A 15,950-nucleotide genomic window follows, 5' to 3' on the forward strand; every position below is an offset into this window, starting at 1 on the left:
CAATTCAATCAAAGTGGTGAGGCCATTATTATATAATATATGAAATTATGAATAATATCATGTAAGATCATTTTTACATATTTTTTATATATTTTACTAATATGATTAATTATGTTAATTTTTTTAATATATAATCAATCATATTAATAAAATGTGTAAAAAAATACGTAAAACTGATTGTCTATTATATTAGAATTAAACGATAAAAATCTGATTTTTTTTTTTTGATTTGATTGAAGAGAAAATTTATAATTTATTATCGTTTCGCGCAGTTAGTCGCTCCATGATATAAATAGCTATCGTTTCGCGCCAATTCTCCCTCCTTCTCCGTCTCTCTGAAACCCTAACGCTCACTGCCATGTCCCAAATCAACGACCTAGGGTTTCGCAGAGACATTGATTGAAGCTCCTAATTCTCAAGACTCCAACGAAAACGGAAGACCTTCGACAATGGGCGAGCCTCGCGCTAAGCGCCCCAAGATCACAAGGTGCGTACACTTCCCACTCTCGACTACATTTTTTTAAGTGTTTTCTATGTTCTTTACTGGTGACCTTGTCTTTGGTGTAAAGCATTAGGTTTTTATTTTTCTTGCTGGTTTATTGCGTTAAAGTTCTGTTTGGTCGCCGAGAAAATCTGGTGGAGTTAGAAAATGGCATGGCATTGGTGAATTTGAAGATTTGAATCCGAAATTTTCTGTTTTTTTCTTGCTGGTTTATTGCGTAAAGGTTTTGTTTGGTCGCCCAGAAAATTTGCGGGCTGTAAAAAATGGCATCGAATTGGTGAATTTGAATATTTGAAACCGAAAGTTCCTGTTTTTGGCCATTTTGACGAACAGAAAGCCGCAATTTGGTGTTAATAATTTTTAAAAGTATATTTCTTTTATTTTCTTTTCTTGTTTTCAGTTTCTTCAGAAACCAAGAAAAGAGTTAGGTTTTTCTCATTTAACGTATATTTTTAAGTTCCAGGTTTCAAGGAAGCTTCTTTCCTTACTAAAGGATTGGTCTCCCTCTTAAAAGACTATCCTTCTAAAATAGTCTTACCTATCAAAAAATAAAATTCAATATTTAGAATTCAATTGTGTATGTCGTGGTTTGAAGTTATCCTGTAACTTAGTCAGCATTGTTCGCAATAAAATGGAAAATTAATGCTCTTCCACTTTTTCTTTCAGAGGGGAAGATGATTATATGCGTGGAAATATAATTGAGATTGAGCTCCACAATTTCATGACCTTTAATCACCTGAAATGCAAGCCAGGATCACGCCTCAACCTTGTAATTGGGCCAAATGGATCTGGGAAGAGCTCTCTCGTATGTGCCATTGCACTTGGTCTTGGCGGTGAGCCTCAGGTTAGCTACAGGTTGGTGCCTTCTTTGAATTGCACATCCTAGCGTTTTTTTTATAATGATTGGGGAGTTTTTTGGTTCAGCTACTTGGGAGGGCAACAAGTATTGGAGCATATGTGAAGCGTGGAGAGGAGTCTGGTTATGTTACAATTTTGCTAAGAGGGGATACTAAAGACGAGAAGATCACCATTATGCGTAAAATTGATACTCGTAATAAGTCTGAGTGGTTGTTCAATGGTAAGATAGTGCTACAGTTTCTTGATTGACATTAACTTGGAAGATGAGAGGGAATAAATAACACATTTGTGATGATCTTAACTAGTGAAACAGGGTGGTTTCTAGCTGCAAATAGGAGCATCCATGGGTTGGGCTGGGCTCGACCAGCACCATATGATGACACTTTAGATTGCTGGCTGAGTCTGGACTGGCCTGAGCTTGGGACAGTCCTAGGGAGCTGTGGCTGGGTCTAGGAAAGCCTATCTTGCACAATACTATATTGGAAAATGATAAACACACAACCCTTTTCACAACTCTCATACAACCATGTTTTAAATAAAGGGCATTAAAATGATGATACTTTTATAATAATTTTAAATAGCATTGATACTGTATCAGATTGTACCATTACAAATTTTAGTTATTCATTTGCAAGAAATATAGGACTTTGGACGAGTTGCATGTCACTTTTTGATAAGACCCCCTCCCCCCGCCCCGCCTTTCTTTTTCCTCACACACATTCATGTTTTATATGAAGAGAAGAAATATGTACCCAATCTGAGATGAGCGATCTAGCAATTATAACAAGCTAGTTATTTCTTATCCATCACTTTTGCTTTCAGGAAAAGTAGTACCTAAGAAAGATATTGCCGAAATCATTCAAAGGTTCAACATCCAAGTCAACAATTTGACTCAAGTGAGTAAGTTTGAAGACTAGATCAGGATATTTTATATAACAACATTTAGACATATACTCTCTATATATAAAATAAGGATTAGTAAGTATTAGTAAGGATGTTACATTCCTTATCATGGAAGAATGGCTCATAGAAGAATGGCTTTGTTATTGAATCTGAGTTCATTGTCTGAAAGCACGTGCATGCGTGTCTATTGCTGGTTTGAAATGCTTCAGAAATGTTATCTCATACCATATGCTCTGCCCTTAATCTCAAATACCAGTTGGTTGGCATTGAGCACCGTTATGAGTCTATGACCCCTGTTATATGCTGGTATTTTCTGTTGTTCAATGTGGGATCCTGCTGAGGTTCCTTCATCTCATCAAGCAGGTTGTCTTTTTATTGCCAGGTTGCAGAAAGATAAACTGTGAATTATAATAGTTTTGATATGTAGTATCTAATTGGTTTTTCACTTTAGGTGTATGTGGTTTAGATATATGCTTAAATTTCTAATTTTCTTGTTTTTTTCTTTTTTCCCGTGGGGGGGTGGTATGGTTCATAGTTTCTACCACAAGACAGGGTCTGTGAGTTTGCCAGATTAACTCCTGTGCAACTTCTAGAAGAGACTGAAAAGGCTGTTGATCCTCAACTTCCAATCCAACATCGTGCCCTTGTTGAAAAAAGCCGCGAGCTGAAGAATGTTAAGCTAGTGAGATTTTAATGATTCACCTTCTTCCAGGATGTAGATTTTGTGATTAGAAATGGTAAAAATTGTACACCAATAATATCATAACAACTGCTAAAATTTTTCCCTGATTTAGTCAGTTGAGAGAAATGGAGAAACTTTGAATCAGTGGAAGGCACTTAATGCTGAACTAGAAAAAGATGTTGAGCGTGTCCGTCAAAGAGAAGAACTCCTAGTGAAGGTTCGTTTTTCAAGGATTTGCATTTTTTTATTATGCTTGATGGCATTTCAAATGCATTTTTTTCTGTCATACAGGTTGAGTCCATGAAAAAGAAATTACCCTGGCTGAAGTATGACATGGAGAAGGCCAAATATATGGAGTCTAAGGAGCGAGAAAAGGATGCCAGGAAAAAGTTGGATGAAGCTGCAAAAACTTTAAATGGCCTTAGAGAACCAATTGAGTATGATGACTTGGTTTACCTAATTGTACAATGCTTAACACGAGCAATTATTGTCCATTTATATGAGGCCTTGGATTCAAAACACCATCCAAAACTTTTACGAATAAAAAAAATTGTTGTCCATTTATAAAATATGTACCGTGTCAATTATCTAAGGACAGGCTTTTATTTTGTGTGATCATTGATGTGTTGACATAGTTCCATGCAAATATGTGTGATGGCTATGTCACAGCTTAAGCTTAAGTTTCAACTTTAGATATGTTATTTTTGTGCCAGACATTTTTTATGGTTTATTCTGTGTTATGTGGGTTTGTGATAAATATATCTTTTTACACCTGTTTCATATTCTACTAAATGGGCATGTCTGTCATATGGTCATTTTTATGGTCTATGTGATATTGTAGAGGTGCATGCTTCACCACTTGGGTTTAATCTTGGTAGTTTGAGGTGCAAAATGTAAAACCCCTGATAGTTTAGGGGTGAAAATGTATTTAGCCCTTTGAATAATTATGCTTAGGACTTCCATGATTTCCTTATAAACGTTTTTAGCTCCTAAATAGGTGCAATCACATGTATACTTCCTGTGTACTTGAGCTATGCCTATCTCTATATCAATAAAATATCTTCTTACTTATAAAATAAAACAAAAAAATAAAAAATTATGCTTAGGACAATGAGGGAACCAATGGGCGGCTTTCCTCCATTTCCAATTCGCAAAGGCAATAAGCATTGTTATATATATATAAATATATATTACTTATCAAATATATATATACTTGTTTGAATGTATTTGTTCTTCTTCTGGGGCGCTGGTGTACTCATAATCAATCAATTGTCTGCAGGAAACAAAAGAAGGAGAAATCAGTGTTGGAAGCTAAATGTAAAAAAATTAGCAGCCACATGGATGAAAATTTGAAAAAACGTGTTGCACTTGTGGAAAGTGAAAGCCATTTGGTACTTGCATATTGTTACTCATTTCTTTTTTGCTCTATTATGTTTTCCAATTCATCTAATATTTTGTTACACAGTTACCTATCAAAAAAAAAAATATTTTGTTACAGAGTTGAATACTTTCCCTTGCCTTCAAAACCCATTTACTATTTATAGGGGGTGCAAGTACGAGGGAAATACAATGAAATGGAAGATTTGAGGAGGCAAGAAGAATCTCATCAACAAAGAATCTTAAAAGCTAAAGAGGATCTTGCTACAGCTGAACTAGAATTTGGAAATCTGCCGCTTTTTGAACCTCCAAAGGATGAACTAGTAAGTAAGCCTTGCAGCTTTAAGCATTAATTTCTTCTGGATGTGCAGGCTCAATGTGAGTTATACTAGTAACTTAGTTCTTGCCTATAATGGTTAACATTTTGAAGAGGTTGTTGTTGCTCTTCTCTGGTTTTCATCAATCTATTTGGGGGAAAATATAGTCTATTAAGTTTTGTAGTATTAGTTTGCACATAAATAATTATCAATTACTGATAGACCTATAATACAAATTGAAGAGAATGATTAGCTTCAGTTTTTGTGTGATTTCAATTAATCCGTGTTTGTGTGATTTCTGTTGAGGATAATTCAACCCGATAAATTTTATGAAAATTATTAATTAGTTTCCCATTCCAGTCTTCTGACTTGGACGATTCTCTTCTTTTTTTTCACTGGATAAACTTTTATCACCAGGAAAAATTAGGTGCTCGCATTCTTGAGCAAGAAGATTCTGCTAATCAGAAGAGGTATCAAAAGTCAGAGAAGGAAAGACTTTTATCTCAAAAAAAATTGAGCCTCAGGCACTGCCTAGACAGGTGAAATTTTGAAGACAATAACATGTTTTTTCATATGCTTTTTTCCCCTACACCATCTTTTCAAAGTATTTTTTTGCAGGCTGACAGATATGGAGAATACACATAATAAATGCCTGCAGGCACTAAAAAAATCTGGAGCTGATAAGATATTTGAGGCCTATCAGTGGTTGCAAGAACATCGAGATGAGTTCAATAAGGAGGTGTATGGTCCAGTTTTGCTTGAGGTAAATATGTTAACATTTAGATTGTCGTGTTTATGAATGAAGCTTCCTTTCCACTTGCATTTTCATGAATTTTTGTGCAGGTTAATGTCTCAGATCGGGTTCATGCAGACTATTTAGAAGGTCATGTCCCATATTACATTTGGAAGGTATTCAATTATTTTTCTATCTAGTCTTCTTGATCTGTATTTTTTTGGTAAATATTTGTCTCGATCTGCAGAAAACATAAAAGTATCTTAAATGATAAATTGGAAAATGCTAATTTTTCTTGTACAGATGGACTGTATGCATTTATGAATCAGTTGCCATCATGTATTAGGAACATATATACTTAATAGGAACATCATGGCCATCTCATTAACCAAGTGTTTACATGAACTTGCTGTACATCTCAATTACTTCACTCTTTTGGGATTGATTTGGATCCACTGTAACCTTAACTTGAGGCTTCTGTATTTATCCAGCAATTAAGACCTTAAGTGCACAAAGCCATAGATCATTCCCTTGCCTTGCTATATGAATAACTCCTTTCTATGTAGGCTGCCAGCTTGTGAAAAATTGAGCTGGATCTGATTGTCTGTCTCTCTCCGTCTCTTCTCTCTCTCTCTTCTCTCTCTCTCTCTCAATTGATGCTGCACTATGTCTTCCTTTGTTATCATAGTCTTATGGAGTTGCCATTAATTATCTTGTATTTTTTCAGGGCTATGCCTAATTTTGTGGATTAATAAATTTTCTTACTTATCAAAAAAAAATTATCTTGTATTTTTTCAACTTTCTTTTGCATGGGATACAGTATTGCAGAAAATGATTTTGCTTTTTGGGTGGTGAGGGAAAGTTCGTTTTGACACTTGACTCCTAATGTTATTTGTTAATGATTTGATTTTTTGCTCCATTCCCAGTCTTTCATAACTCAGGATCCTGGTGATCGGGACTTTTTAGTAAAAAATCTACGGTTATTTGATGTTCCAGTCTTAAATTATATGGGGGATGGTCGTCCAAATTTGCCCTTTCAACTTTCTGAGGAGGTATGTGCCATTGGGGCTCCTCTATGTGCAATATTTGAATGGTCTTGGGTTATCTTATTGTCGTTTTGATTTTTTATTTTTGATTTTTAATATCAAGCAGATGCATTTGCTTGGCATCTATTCTCGGCTTGACCAAATTTTTGATGCTCCTAATGCTGTCAAGGAGGTTTTGACTGGTCAATGTGGTTTGGATCGTTCAGTATGCTTCCTAAAACTTCATTTTTTGTACTGGTGATTGATTTGAATATTAGTTGGTGTGGCCAAGCCTCATGAAGTTGTGAAGTTAGAAAATGTGGTTGCTGATTATGTTTGACATCTAAAGCTTATCTATCTATCTAATGTACTTGTACTTGGCTCAGTATATAGGGTCCAAGGAAACTGATCAAAAAGCTGATGAGCTTCTAAAGTTGCATATTTTGGATTGTTGGACACCTGAAAATCACTATCGGTGGTCTAAATCTAGATATGGTGATCATTTTTCCGCTAGTGTAGAACCCGTGAATCGTTCAAGTCTTCTTTTGTGTAGTAGGTTTCTATTAACCCTTTCTTGAAATCATCATAATCTACCTTAATGATTGTGCAAGTTGCCAACTATTACCTTCTACTTTATAGGTTTGGATTTGGGGGAAATTGAAGTTATGCGGTCTAGGAAAAAGGAGCTGGAAGAATCTGTTGCTGCTTTTGAAGGAAGTCTTAAATCACTTCAGAGTGAGCTAAGATACTTAGAGGATGAAGCAGCTAAACTTCATAAACAGCGGGTATGCTGAAAAGCATACAATTTTTTTGCAATCTTAAAGACAGATACCTGGCTATTCTTTGACGTTGCTTCTTTGTTTTCTGCCAAATTTAACCTTAATATTTCAATCAGACATGCAAATTTGAATGTGTAATTCATTCCTGATACAATATTATAGGAGGAGATTATCAAGATTTCACAGCAAGAGAAGAGAAAACGGCGTGAAATGGAAAACCTTATCGGTAAGAATAAATATGGCTATTAGAGGACTATTGCATCCAATATTTTCATTTATTACTTATCAAAAAAAAAAAAAAGACCACCAAGTATACTTCACTTATAAAAATATATATATATATATATATATTTGTATTTATTATAAAAGATAAATATATTCTGGTGATCTTTAGCTCAGAGGAGAAGAAAATTAGAATCCATGGAAAAGGGGGATGACCTAGATACTGTTATGGCAAAGCTTATCGATCAAGCTGCAAAATGTAACATTCAGAGGTTTCATCGTGCAATTGAACTTAAGGTGAAGTTGCTTTCAGGTTCAAGTTTTCTGCTCCTTTTTAGGTGTTTTATATAGTGACTTTTTTTGCATATTTATGTTGATTAAGTAATAAACAATTATTTGGTGTTAAATGATCGAGAGCTTCATTCGTTTATCTTCATTTCTTTTTTACAGAACCTACTTGTTGAGGCTGTTTCTTACAAACGAAGTTTGGCAGAAACACACATGTCATCCATTGAATTTGATGCAAAGGTATTTTCAGTGATTAATTTCAGCGAGCACAAATGTATCTATTCAGTTTCTGATCACGTTCTTGATATGATTGGTTTTGAACTTTTTTTAGATTAGAGATTTGGAAATTGGTCTCAAGGAGCATGAAAAGTTTTCCATGCAAGCATCACTGCACTATGAATGTTGTAAGTAGTTATCTTCATGTGATTCTACTTATCCAAAAAGAAGTTATCTACATGTGATTCCAATTTTCTTACTGATCCGTGGAGTGCAATGATAAATTATGTGTAAATTTTTTCTTCATTCCTGGTGAATGACTTGATTTCCACGAGTTCTTTACTGGATACACTTGAAGAACTCAATTTGCAAATCCATTGAAGAGATTGATTAATCTTTCAAGTTAAACTCTTCAACTGGGACAAAACTTAATTGAAAGTCATGATTTCTAATAGTTTAATCTTTATATATGCACCAGGATTCAGATGTCAGTCTGGTGTCTCACCCGCGTGTTTAAGGAACCATCTTCATTTAGATATTCGTACATCCAGATGTCAGCGCACTGTCCCACCTGGATTGTCTATATGAACATGTTTACTGACCTCCATTTATTAATTTCATGGGATTATGCACTATGCTGAGTTGTCTATTCTTGCATATGCATCTTTTACAATTCTACATTAGGACCTTGGGTCTGTATTTCTGTACTTCACAAAACCTTATTAAACTTTTTTTTATAAGTAAACGGTAGTATTAATAATAATAGGCATAGCACCAGTACACAAGATGGAATATATATTATTATACAAGAGATAAGAACCTATTTAGGTCTCTATAGAAGACGCAAGGAAATCATGTACATTCAAACCATAAAAATCTATAGCTAAGGTCCACAAAAATAAAGTACTGAAAAATAAAGAACGAAGCTCCTCTATTGTCCGCTCCTTATCTTCAAAAGTTCGTGCGTTACAAAACCTTATTAAACTAATTTGATTAACTAAACATATCCTGATGTACTGCAACTGATGGCAACATTATGTTACAAGTTTTAACACGTCTTGCTACTTATCAAAAAAAAAAAAAAGTTTTAACACGTCTTGCTACCTTCATTGAAATGTGTGCTTTCTTCTCACTTTAACCGTTTCTTACTTTGGTCTCTCTCTTCTTCATGCAAGGCAATTAAGTTCTATAATATTGCTAGGCAAACCAATTTTAATGATACTCCTCATTAGTGAACTGTGATTCTTTTTCTGGAGACAATCCATTTTGAGAAATATCCTTGAAGTTGTAATGGATTATGTTACTTTTCAACTTCAGAGGGAATTATAAAGGTTTTTTTTCCTTTCTTTTCTTGACACTCAGCATCCCTATTTGACTTTTTTACTAATGTGGAATTCATATTATATAACCTGGTTTGCTGGCCTGAAATGTATGGTAAAATCAAACTGGTTCCTATTTTAAGCACTGGATCTTTGTCTCAGTTAAGGGAGGAGAATTTGATGTCTTCGTCAGGTATTGGTGAGTTGGTATCATTTAGCATTTCAGAATTGCGAGCAACACTACCAGAAAATGGTTGACACAAACTATATCTTTGCAAAGATGTTTTCCTCTCTATTGGAGTTCCAACAGCTTCTATTCTCCTTGGAGGATGAAGAGATTTAGGAGATAGAGACTTTTATATGTGTGAAATATTTGTTCATGTATTTTTATTGTACTTATCAAAAAAATATTTGTTCGTGTGAAGCTGACCATAAACCATTTTGTTTCTTGTGAAGGTAAGAAGGACGTAGAGGGTTGTAGACAGCAGCTGTCAGTTGCCAAGAGGCATGCAGAATCAATTGCCATTATCACTCCAGAACTCGAAAAGGAATTTCTTGAGGTTGGTATTATGGTGGAAACACCAAAAAAAAAAAAAAAAAGGGTTTAAAAAAAGCAAGATAGTCATATATTTAGCCTATATTGTATTAGAGGGGGTTAATTTTAATGAGTTGCATGCTTCTTTCTTTGCTCGCAGGCTGTAATTAGGTATTTCTCTCTTGTATATTGTTAAGAGTATTATGATGACATGACAACCACATGCTTGATTAATCTCACAGAAGTTAGGCATAGCATTTTATATAATTCTCTTGTGCTTTACGAAACATTCACAACCTTGTATTTGATGGCCACAACCAAAATAAAGGGCACGGTTTAATCAAAATTTACCAAAAGCCAATGACCAGAAAAGCATTAAATTTGTAAGTAGTGACTTCTATGCTAATATAAGCAATACAATGCAATCCTAAATTATATAATCATTCTCATCATTAAGCATATGAGCATCAGCATTGTCATCATAAGATTTGTAGCCCTCACCATCTTCCTCATATACTTCATCTAAATTAATGATCAAGAAAAACAGTAATAGCGAAAACTGATATATACACACACACTATATATTTAACAAGAAGTTCACATTTTGCCCTTTAAGCTCACTCAAAAAGGGCCAAAAAGTGCAAATTGGGTTTTGGTAAGCAAAGTGCTTTGGCCTTGGGGCTTTTACCAACACCATGCGTGATACTAGCTTTTGTGTTAGCATTTGTGTGGAGATGTACTGGACTTTTGGAAATTCCAGAAGTTAAATGTTTCCAGAATATGGTGATATGGTTCGTTCATAATTTGACAGAAACAAAAAAATTATATGAAGTAGGGAGGTGGTATAGAGGTAAAAATTTTGAACTGTTTTATCTTCATTGCATCATGTTTCCAGTACTCTTTATTTAAAGAATATTCATGTTCACATGTAGATGCCTACTACGATTGAGGAATTGGAAGCTGCAATTCAAGATAATGTTTCTCAAGCCAATTCTATTCTTTTTCTAAACAACAATATTTTGGAAGAATATGAACACCGAAAGCGTCAGGTATTCTTATTCTTTTTCTTGCTTCTTTTTACTATTGTTTGTTTGATGTTTCACCATAGTTGTGTTGGCATTACAGATAGAAGCTCTTGCAACAAAACTTGAAGCCGATAATGAGGAACTGATGAGATGTTTAGCTGAGGTAGATAACCTGAAGGTGAGTAAAGTTGGTGTTTCTCGTTTATTCCTTCTCATTCACATTATCTTTTGCTCAAAGTCAACAAAAAGGGAAAAGCCAATAAAAGTGTACTCGTCAGATGCTAAAGAATATGAGCATGGGTATGCAAGGCCTTGCAAAGCCTTTGTGTATGGCTTGCCACGTGTTGATCAAAGATAACTTTTCCTATTGTGTAAGAGCATGGAATCATGTCCTGACAGGACGTAAATCATCTAGATAACATTCAATTGATTATTGTTAGATCGCGCTTCTAGATATATTAAAAAAATTGATTTTAAAGGAGGAACAAAAACAAGGAAGATATGCATTCATGGCATGCAAATTCAATGGCGTTCTACTTGAAAATCCAAATGGCCCACAAGCATAAAATGGTCCAGGTATTTGGTTCTCTTTTTTTTTTTATAAGTAAATGATTATATTAATATTAATACGAATAGGCATAGCCCAAGTACACAAGAAGGTATACAAGAGGCAACACCTATATAGAAACTAGTAGTTGATTGCAGGCATGGCAGATCGTGGGGGGGTTGGTGTACTAGAGAGGGGAATGAGCCTCATGGGGTGGGGATTTGGAAACATATTAGACGAGGGTGGGGAGTGTTTGCTAATCATACTAGATTCCTGGTGGGGGATGGGACTTGTATAAATTTCTAGAGGGACATCTAGTGTGGGAAGGAGGCTTTTCCAGCTGTGTTCTGAGTGGCTTGTGAGCCAGATGCTTCGGTAGCAGACCTTTTGATTCGTTCAGGGGACCAAATCCATTGGAACATTATCTTTAGTAGAGCAGCCCAAGATTGGAAAGTTGACAGTTTTGAGGCTTTCTTCAGCCTACTTTACTCTTTGAAGCTGAATGGCCTGCGTAAAGATAAGTTGTGGTGGACACCTGCGAGTAAAGGAAATTTCTCAGTAAGCTCTTTCTACAAGACTCTTTCAGCCACACCAAACTCTCACTTCCCTTGGAAAAAATTGTGGAGGAATAAGGCGCCTCCCAAAGCACTTTTTTTCACCTGGACGGCAGCCTTAGGTAAGATTTTGACTACCGATAACTTGCGAAAGCGTCGGATAATTATTGTGGATTGGTGTTGTATGTGTAAGAAAGCCGGTGAGTTAGTGGACCATCTCTTGTTACATTGTGAGACAGCTAGAGCTTTGTGGTGTGAAGTGTTCAGCAGAATTAGGTTAAACTGGGTGATGCCTGTTACGGTAGTTGATGTTTTGGCTTATTGGGGGATACCGGGAGGACTCCCACATATTAAAGCTATGTGGAAGATGGTTTCTGTTTGCATCATGTGGTGTATTTGGCGAGAGCACAATGAAAGGACCTTCAAAGATAAGGAGCGGACACTTGAGGAGCTTCGCTCTCTTTTTTTCACCACTTTATTTCTTTGGGCCATTGCTTTAGACTTTAATGGCTAAAATGTACACGATTTTCTTCTTTCTTCTTTAGCGAACTAGATAGGTCTTATCTCTTGTATTACATCTTGTATACTTGGGCTTTGCCTATTCGTATTAATATTACCGTTTACTTATAAAAAAAAAAAAAAAGTATATAGGAAGAAGAAATAGAAACAAGAAAATCATGAAAATCTAGGCCATTGAAATCTACAGCTTTGGCCATGGTTCCATTTCATGATGTTCATAGTCTTTTGCTGATGATATCGTCTTCATAATAGACATTTATCCTAACAGTTTTGATATTGTCTTTGTTATTGCTAGTTTGGGAACAAACTAGCATGTTCCCGAAATCAGGGTAATATTGCTCCCCGCAAGTCCAATCAAAACCTTCAGCGAGTGGTGAACTTGATGTCTATCTTATAATATAAGTGATTCTATTGTACACCTTTCGCTTTTAAAGCCTTTGTTTGTTTTTTTAAGATAAAAAGGTCTAGTTACTTTTTCCATGTTTCTCATGGATTTTCTCAGCTCACCATATTTTTTGTTATGAACTAGTGATGTCAGTATATCTGTTTATGTAGCCCAAGTTCTCCTAAGAATTGTCCTTAATTTTGAACTGTACAGGAAAATTGGCTTCCTACATTGAGAAAGCTTGTTGCTCAGATAAATGAGACTTTCAGCCGAAACTTTCAAGAGATGGCTGTTGCAGGAGAAGTTTCATTAGGTATTTATTGTGGTGCTTAAAGGGAATGTACTTTAGGAGGTCTCACTAGTACTTAGTTGTAACCTGGCATGTTCTTTGTATACCACTAGCGTACTCAGGCTATGCCTCTTTTATTAATAAAACTTACTTTTACCTATCAAAAAAAAAAAAACTTTAGGAGTCTCTCTCACTACTTTTTGTGGGATGGTTCTTCTTCTTCTCAGATGAGCATGGCAAGGACTTTGATCAATTTGGAATACTTATAAAAGTCAAGTTCAGGTAACTGCAGCTATGTCTGTTGTAAGTTTTTAAAAAATTTGGCTTTTTAAATATTTGAACGGGTGAGTTCTGACCGTCTAGTATGGGTCTTATCAATGAACTTCAACGTAAAAGATAAACTTGCCTGTTGAACTAGGGGAACTGGATTGTAATGCTAGAATCAGTTTAATCAAGAAAAACGCTCAAAAATCTTTTTAAAAGCACACTTTAAAGGGAGAAGAGATAAACTTGATCTGATTGATCTGACACATGCTTTTGTTGCTGAATATTTCTCATTTAGTTGCAGAATATACAATTTTGATATTCAAAATCACTCAGGTTCGCACTTTCCTTTGTTTTCACATTACGACTTTCAGGCAAGCAGGACAGCTTCAAGTTCTCAGCGCCCACCATCAATCTGGAGGGGTATCGCATTTTATTCAATTTGTATTCTTGGCTAACAGCATGACCACTTATCTTACTGTGTCCTGAAATTTTTATTATCTAGGAGCGGTCAGTTTCGACCATTCTTTATCTTGTTTCTCTTCAAGATCTTACTGACTGCCCATTTAGGGTGGTTGATGAGATAAATCAAGGTCAGTTACAAGACGATGTGTTTTTCAAATTCTTTTATTAATACAGCTTGTATGAAAATACTTGACCTTCAATTATTTCTCAGGGATGGACCCTATAAATGAAAGAAAGATGTTCCAGCAATTAGTGAGAGCCGCCAGCCAACCAAACACTCCTCAGTAAGAACATAGTTCAACTTGATAATTAATATCTTCATTTGGTTTGGCAAGCTTGTGGACATCTGTTACAAGCACGATTCATGAGGTTCAAATGGTGGTTATATTCGGGGCTTTATAATAGTTGGACTACAGATTTATTGTGAATGAAACATCTTGATTACCAATTAAAAAGATAGTTGAACTGCAGAATTGGTTTACATGTGTAGTGGTAGTGGTAGGAATACAATATTTTGTTGAAGAGAAGCATATAATTACCTAGGCCATGATATTAATTTTCTTTATGCCAAGTTTTACGCCAATGAACCCAGTTAGGTCCAACATGCACTTTACAGTCGCTGCCAGCATCCATATGTACTATAATATGGAGGGGCACTCGCCATTGTCATGCAAAGAGAAAATTATGCTAGTATTTCAGTGAGATTTCAATTTTCCTTGTATTTGCAACCAAAGGATTACAAGATTGGGTACCAGAAAAAAGGGCTACGATTTGGTTAGAAAGTTATGTTTGAAGCAAACTTTCTTTCCAAAATGTAGAGGTGGTTGAAATGTTGGTTTCCGTCGGTATGCAGGTGTTTCTTACTTACCCCGAAGTTGCTTCCCGATTTGGAGTACAGTGAAGCATGTAGTATTCTGAATATAATGAATGGGCCTTGGATTGAGCAGCCCTCGAAAGGTATCGTCACTGTCAGATTAATCTCTATTTGTTTGTTTTACTTATAGTTCACTTAATGGCAAGACTTTGTTTTCTGTTAATTCAGTATGGAGCAGTGGAGATTGCTGGGGAACTGTCACAGGTTTACTAGGAGAAAGTCGATGCTAGAATAACAATCTAAGGTTAAAACTTTCGTTAAAAGGAAGAATATAGAGCAACTATTGTAATCCATCTGAAGCGAGCCCTCTTTTGTCCCGTATCAAATGGTTTTTGTGAAGTGTTTCAGATTTTTATTGCGTATGCATGTGTAACTTAGTTCCTTTTGCCTCTGTGATGATCCTATATATATATATAGTTGCTGTTATGCTCCTTCATTGAGTTTCAGTTGCTTCCCACTCTTTGCTACAGATCCAATAGATTAGTCAATTTGTTGTGAAGTGTCCCAGATATTTTGTGTATATTTAATTTAGTTCCTTTAGCCTTTACGATGATCCTATGTATTTTACCATGATGCTCCTCTGAGCATGATGGAGAGAGACAACTTTTCCACAACCCGCCCACGGCAGGGGGGCACTGTTATATAATTGTTGTAATTGTTGATGCAAAAGAAGCATTATCAGATACTATTAAACGCTAAAAGCTCATTTGCAAAGAGAACGGAACACGATGCAAAGCCATGCAGCGTATAATTCTTCCTAATCATTGAAAAGGGACCCCTAGGAAGCTATATTTGGATGTTCTACACCAACCCAAATTCCAGATTTGCAAAATGAAATATCGAAGTAACTTTGATAAGATTACGATAGCCGCATCTTGAATGGTTCCTGGGCTGGGCTTGAGAATCAAGGCACGATAAAAACTAGTGCTATTTTTAGCTGTTGGTTTTCTTGCTACTGTTATTTTGTTTGTTGTATGCTGCACAATTTACCAGAGGCTGCTGGTTTTGTTATGAGTCGCTGGTTTACTGCAATTACTGCCATCGTTGGGTATATTGGCCTTGTTAATGCTGATTGCTATTGTTGGTTTGAAGATCATTATACTCGGTAGAAAATTAAATCTCAAGCTGCATAGGGTGTGCTTTATTGGGTTTTGTTCGTTGTGTTATGCGTATCGGTTGCCCTTTAGCGGGGCTGTGGTCTAAGCTATGGCTTAAACCCAACTTCGAGAGCACCCTGCAGCTTTCCATTGTTTAGCTCCTCCTATCCGGTCC

The 15,950-nt window shown here is 35.7% G+C and overlaps 1 protein-coding gene across 3 annotated transcripts; it reads left to right on the forward strand.

Annotated features, from left to right (window-relative positions):
- Nucleotides 1-253: 253 nt before the first annotated feature.
- On the forward strand, nt 254-15,114 carry LOC122294546 (structural maintenance of chromosomes protein 5). Of its 3 annotated transcripts, XM_043103377.1 has the most exons (30): nt 254-487; nt 1,169-1,346; nt 1,427-1,580; nt 2,183-2,256; nt 2,799-2,945; nt 3,058-3,162; nt 3,237-3,382; nt 4,225-4,336; nt 4,490-4,645; nt 5,057-5,178; nt 5,258-5,402; nt 5,483-5,548; nt 6,299-6,424; nt 6,525-6,623; nt 6,784-6,949; nt 7,037-7,182; nt 7,339-7,402; nt 7,571-7,695; nt 7,849-7,926; nt 8,018-8,090; nt 9,678-9,781; nt 10,689-10,805; nt 10,882-10,959; nt 13,000-13,099; nt 13,303-13,357; nt 13,714-13,762; nt 13,845-13,932; nt 14,016-14,088; nt 14,658-14,761; nt 14,847-15,114. In XM_043103377.1, the coding sequence occupies exons 1-30, from the start codon at nt 450-452 to the stop codon at nt 14,906-14,908; spliced, it is 3,150 nt and encodes a 1,049-aa protein (XP_042959311.1). In that variant the 5' UTR covers nt 254-449; the 3' UTR covers nt 14,909-15,114. The 3 variants fall into 3 exon arrangements, with proteins under 3 accessions (XP_042959311.1, XP_042959312.1, XP_042959313.1); XM_043103379.1 differs by lacking the exon at nt 254-487 and having other exon boundaries at nt 1,215-1,357; XM_043103378.1 differs by lacking the exons at nt 6,299-6,424; nt 6,525-6,623.
- Nucleotides 15,115-15,950: the final 836 nt, after the last annotated feature.

The sequence above is a fragment of the Carya illinoinensis genome, chromosome 14 (assembly GCF_018687715.1).
Source record: "Carya illinoinensis cultivar Pawnee chromosome 14, C.illinoinensisPawnee_v1, whole genome shotgun sequence".
NCBI lineage: Eukaryota > Viridiplantae > Streptophyta > Magnoliopsida > Fagales > Juglandaceae > Carya > Carya illinoinensis.

Coding starts and splice junctions, on each gene's coding strand:
- LOC122294546 (XM_043103377.1), top strand. CDS start 450: ATGGGCGAGCCTCGCGCTAAGCGCCCCAAGATCACAAG. Junction 6,425..6,524: donor CCTTTCAACTTTCTGAGGAG/GTATGTGCCATT, acceptor AATATCAAGCAG/ATGCATTTGCTTGGCATCTA. Junction 10,806..10,881: donor ATGAACACCGAAAGCGTCAG/GTATTCTTATTC, acceptor TTGGCATTACAG/ATAGAAGCTCTTGCAACAAA.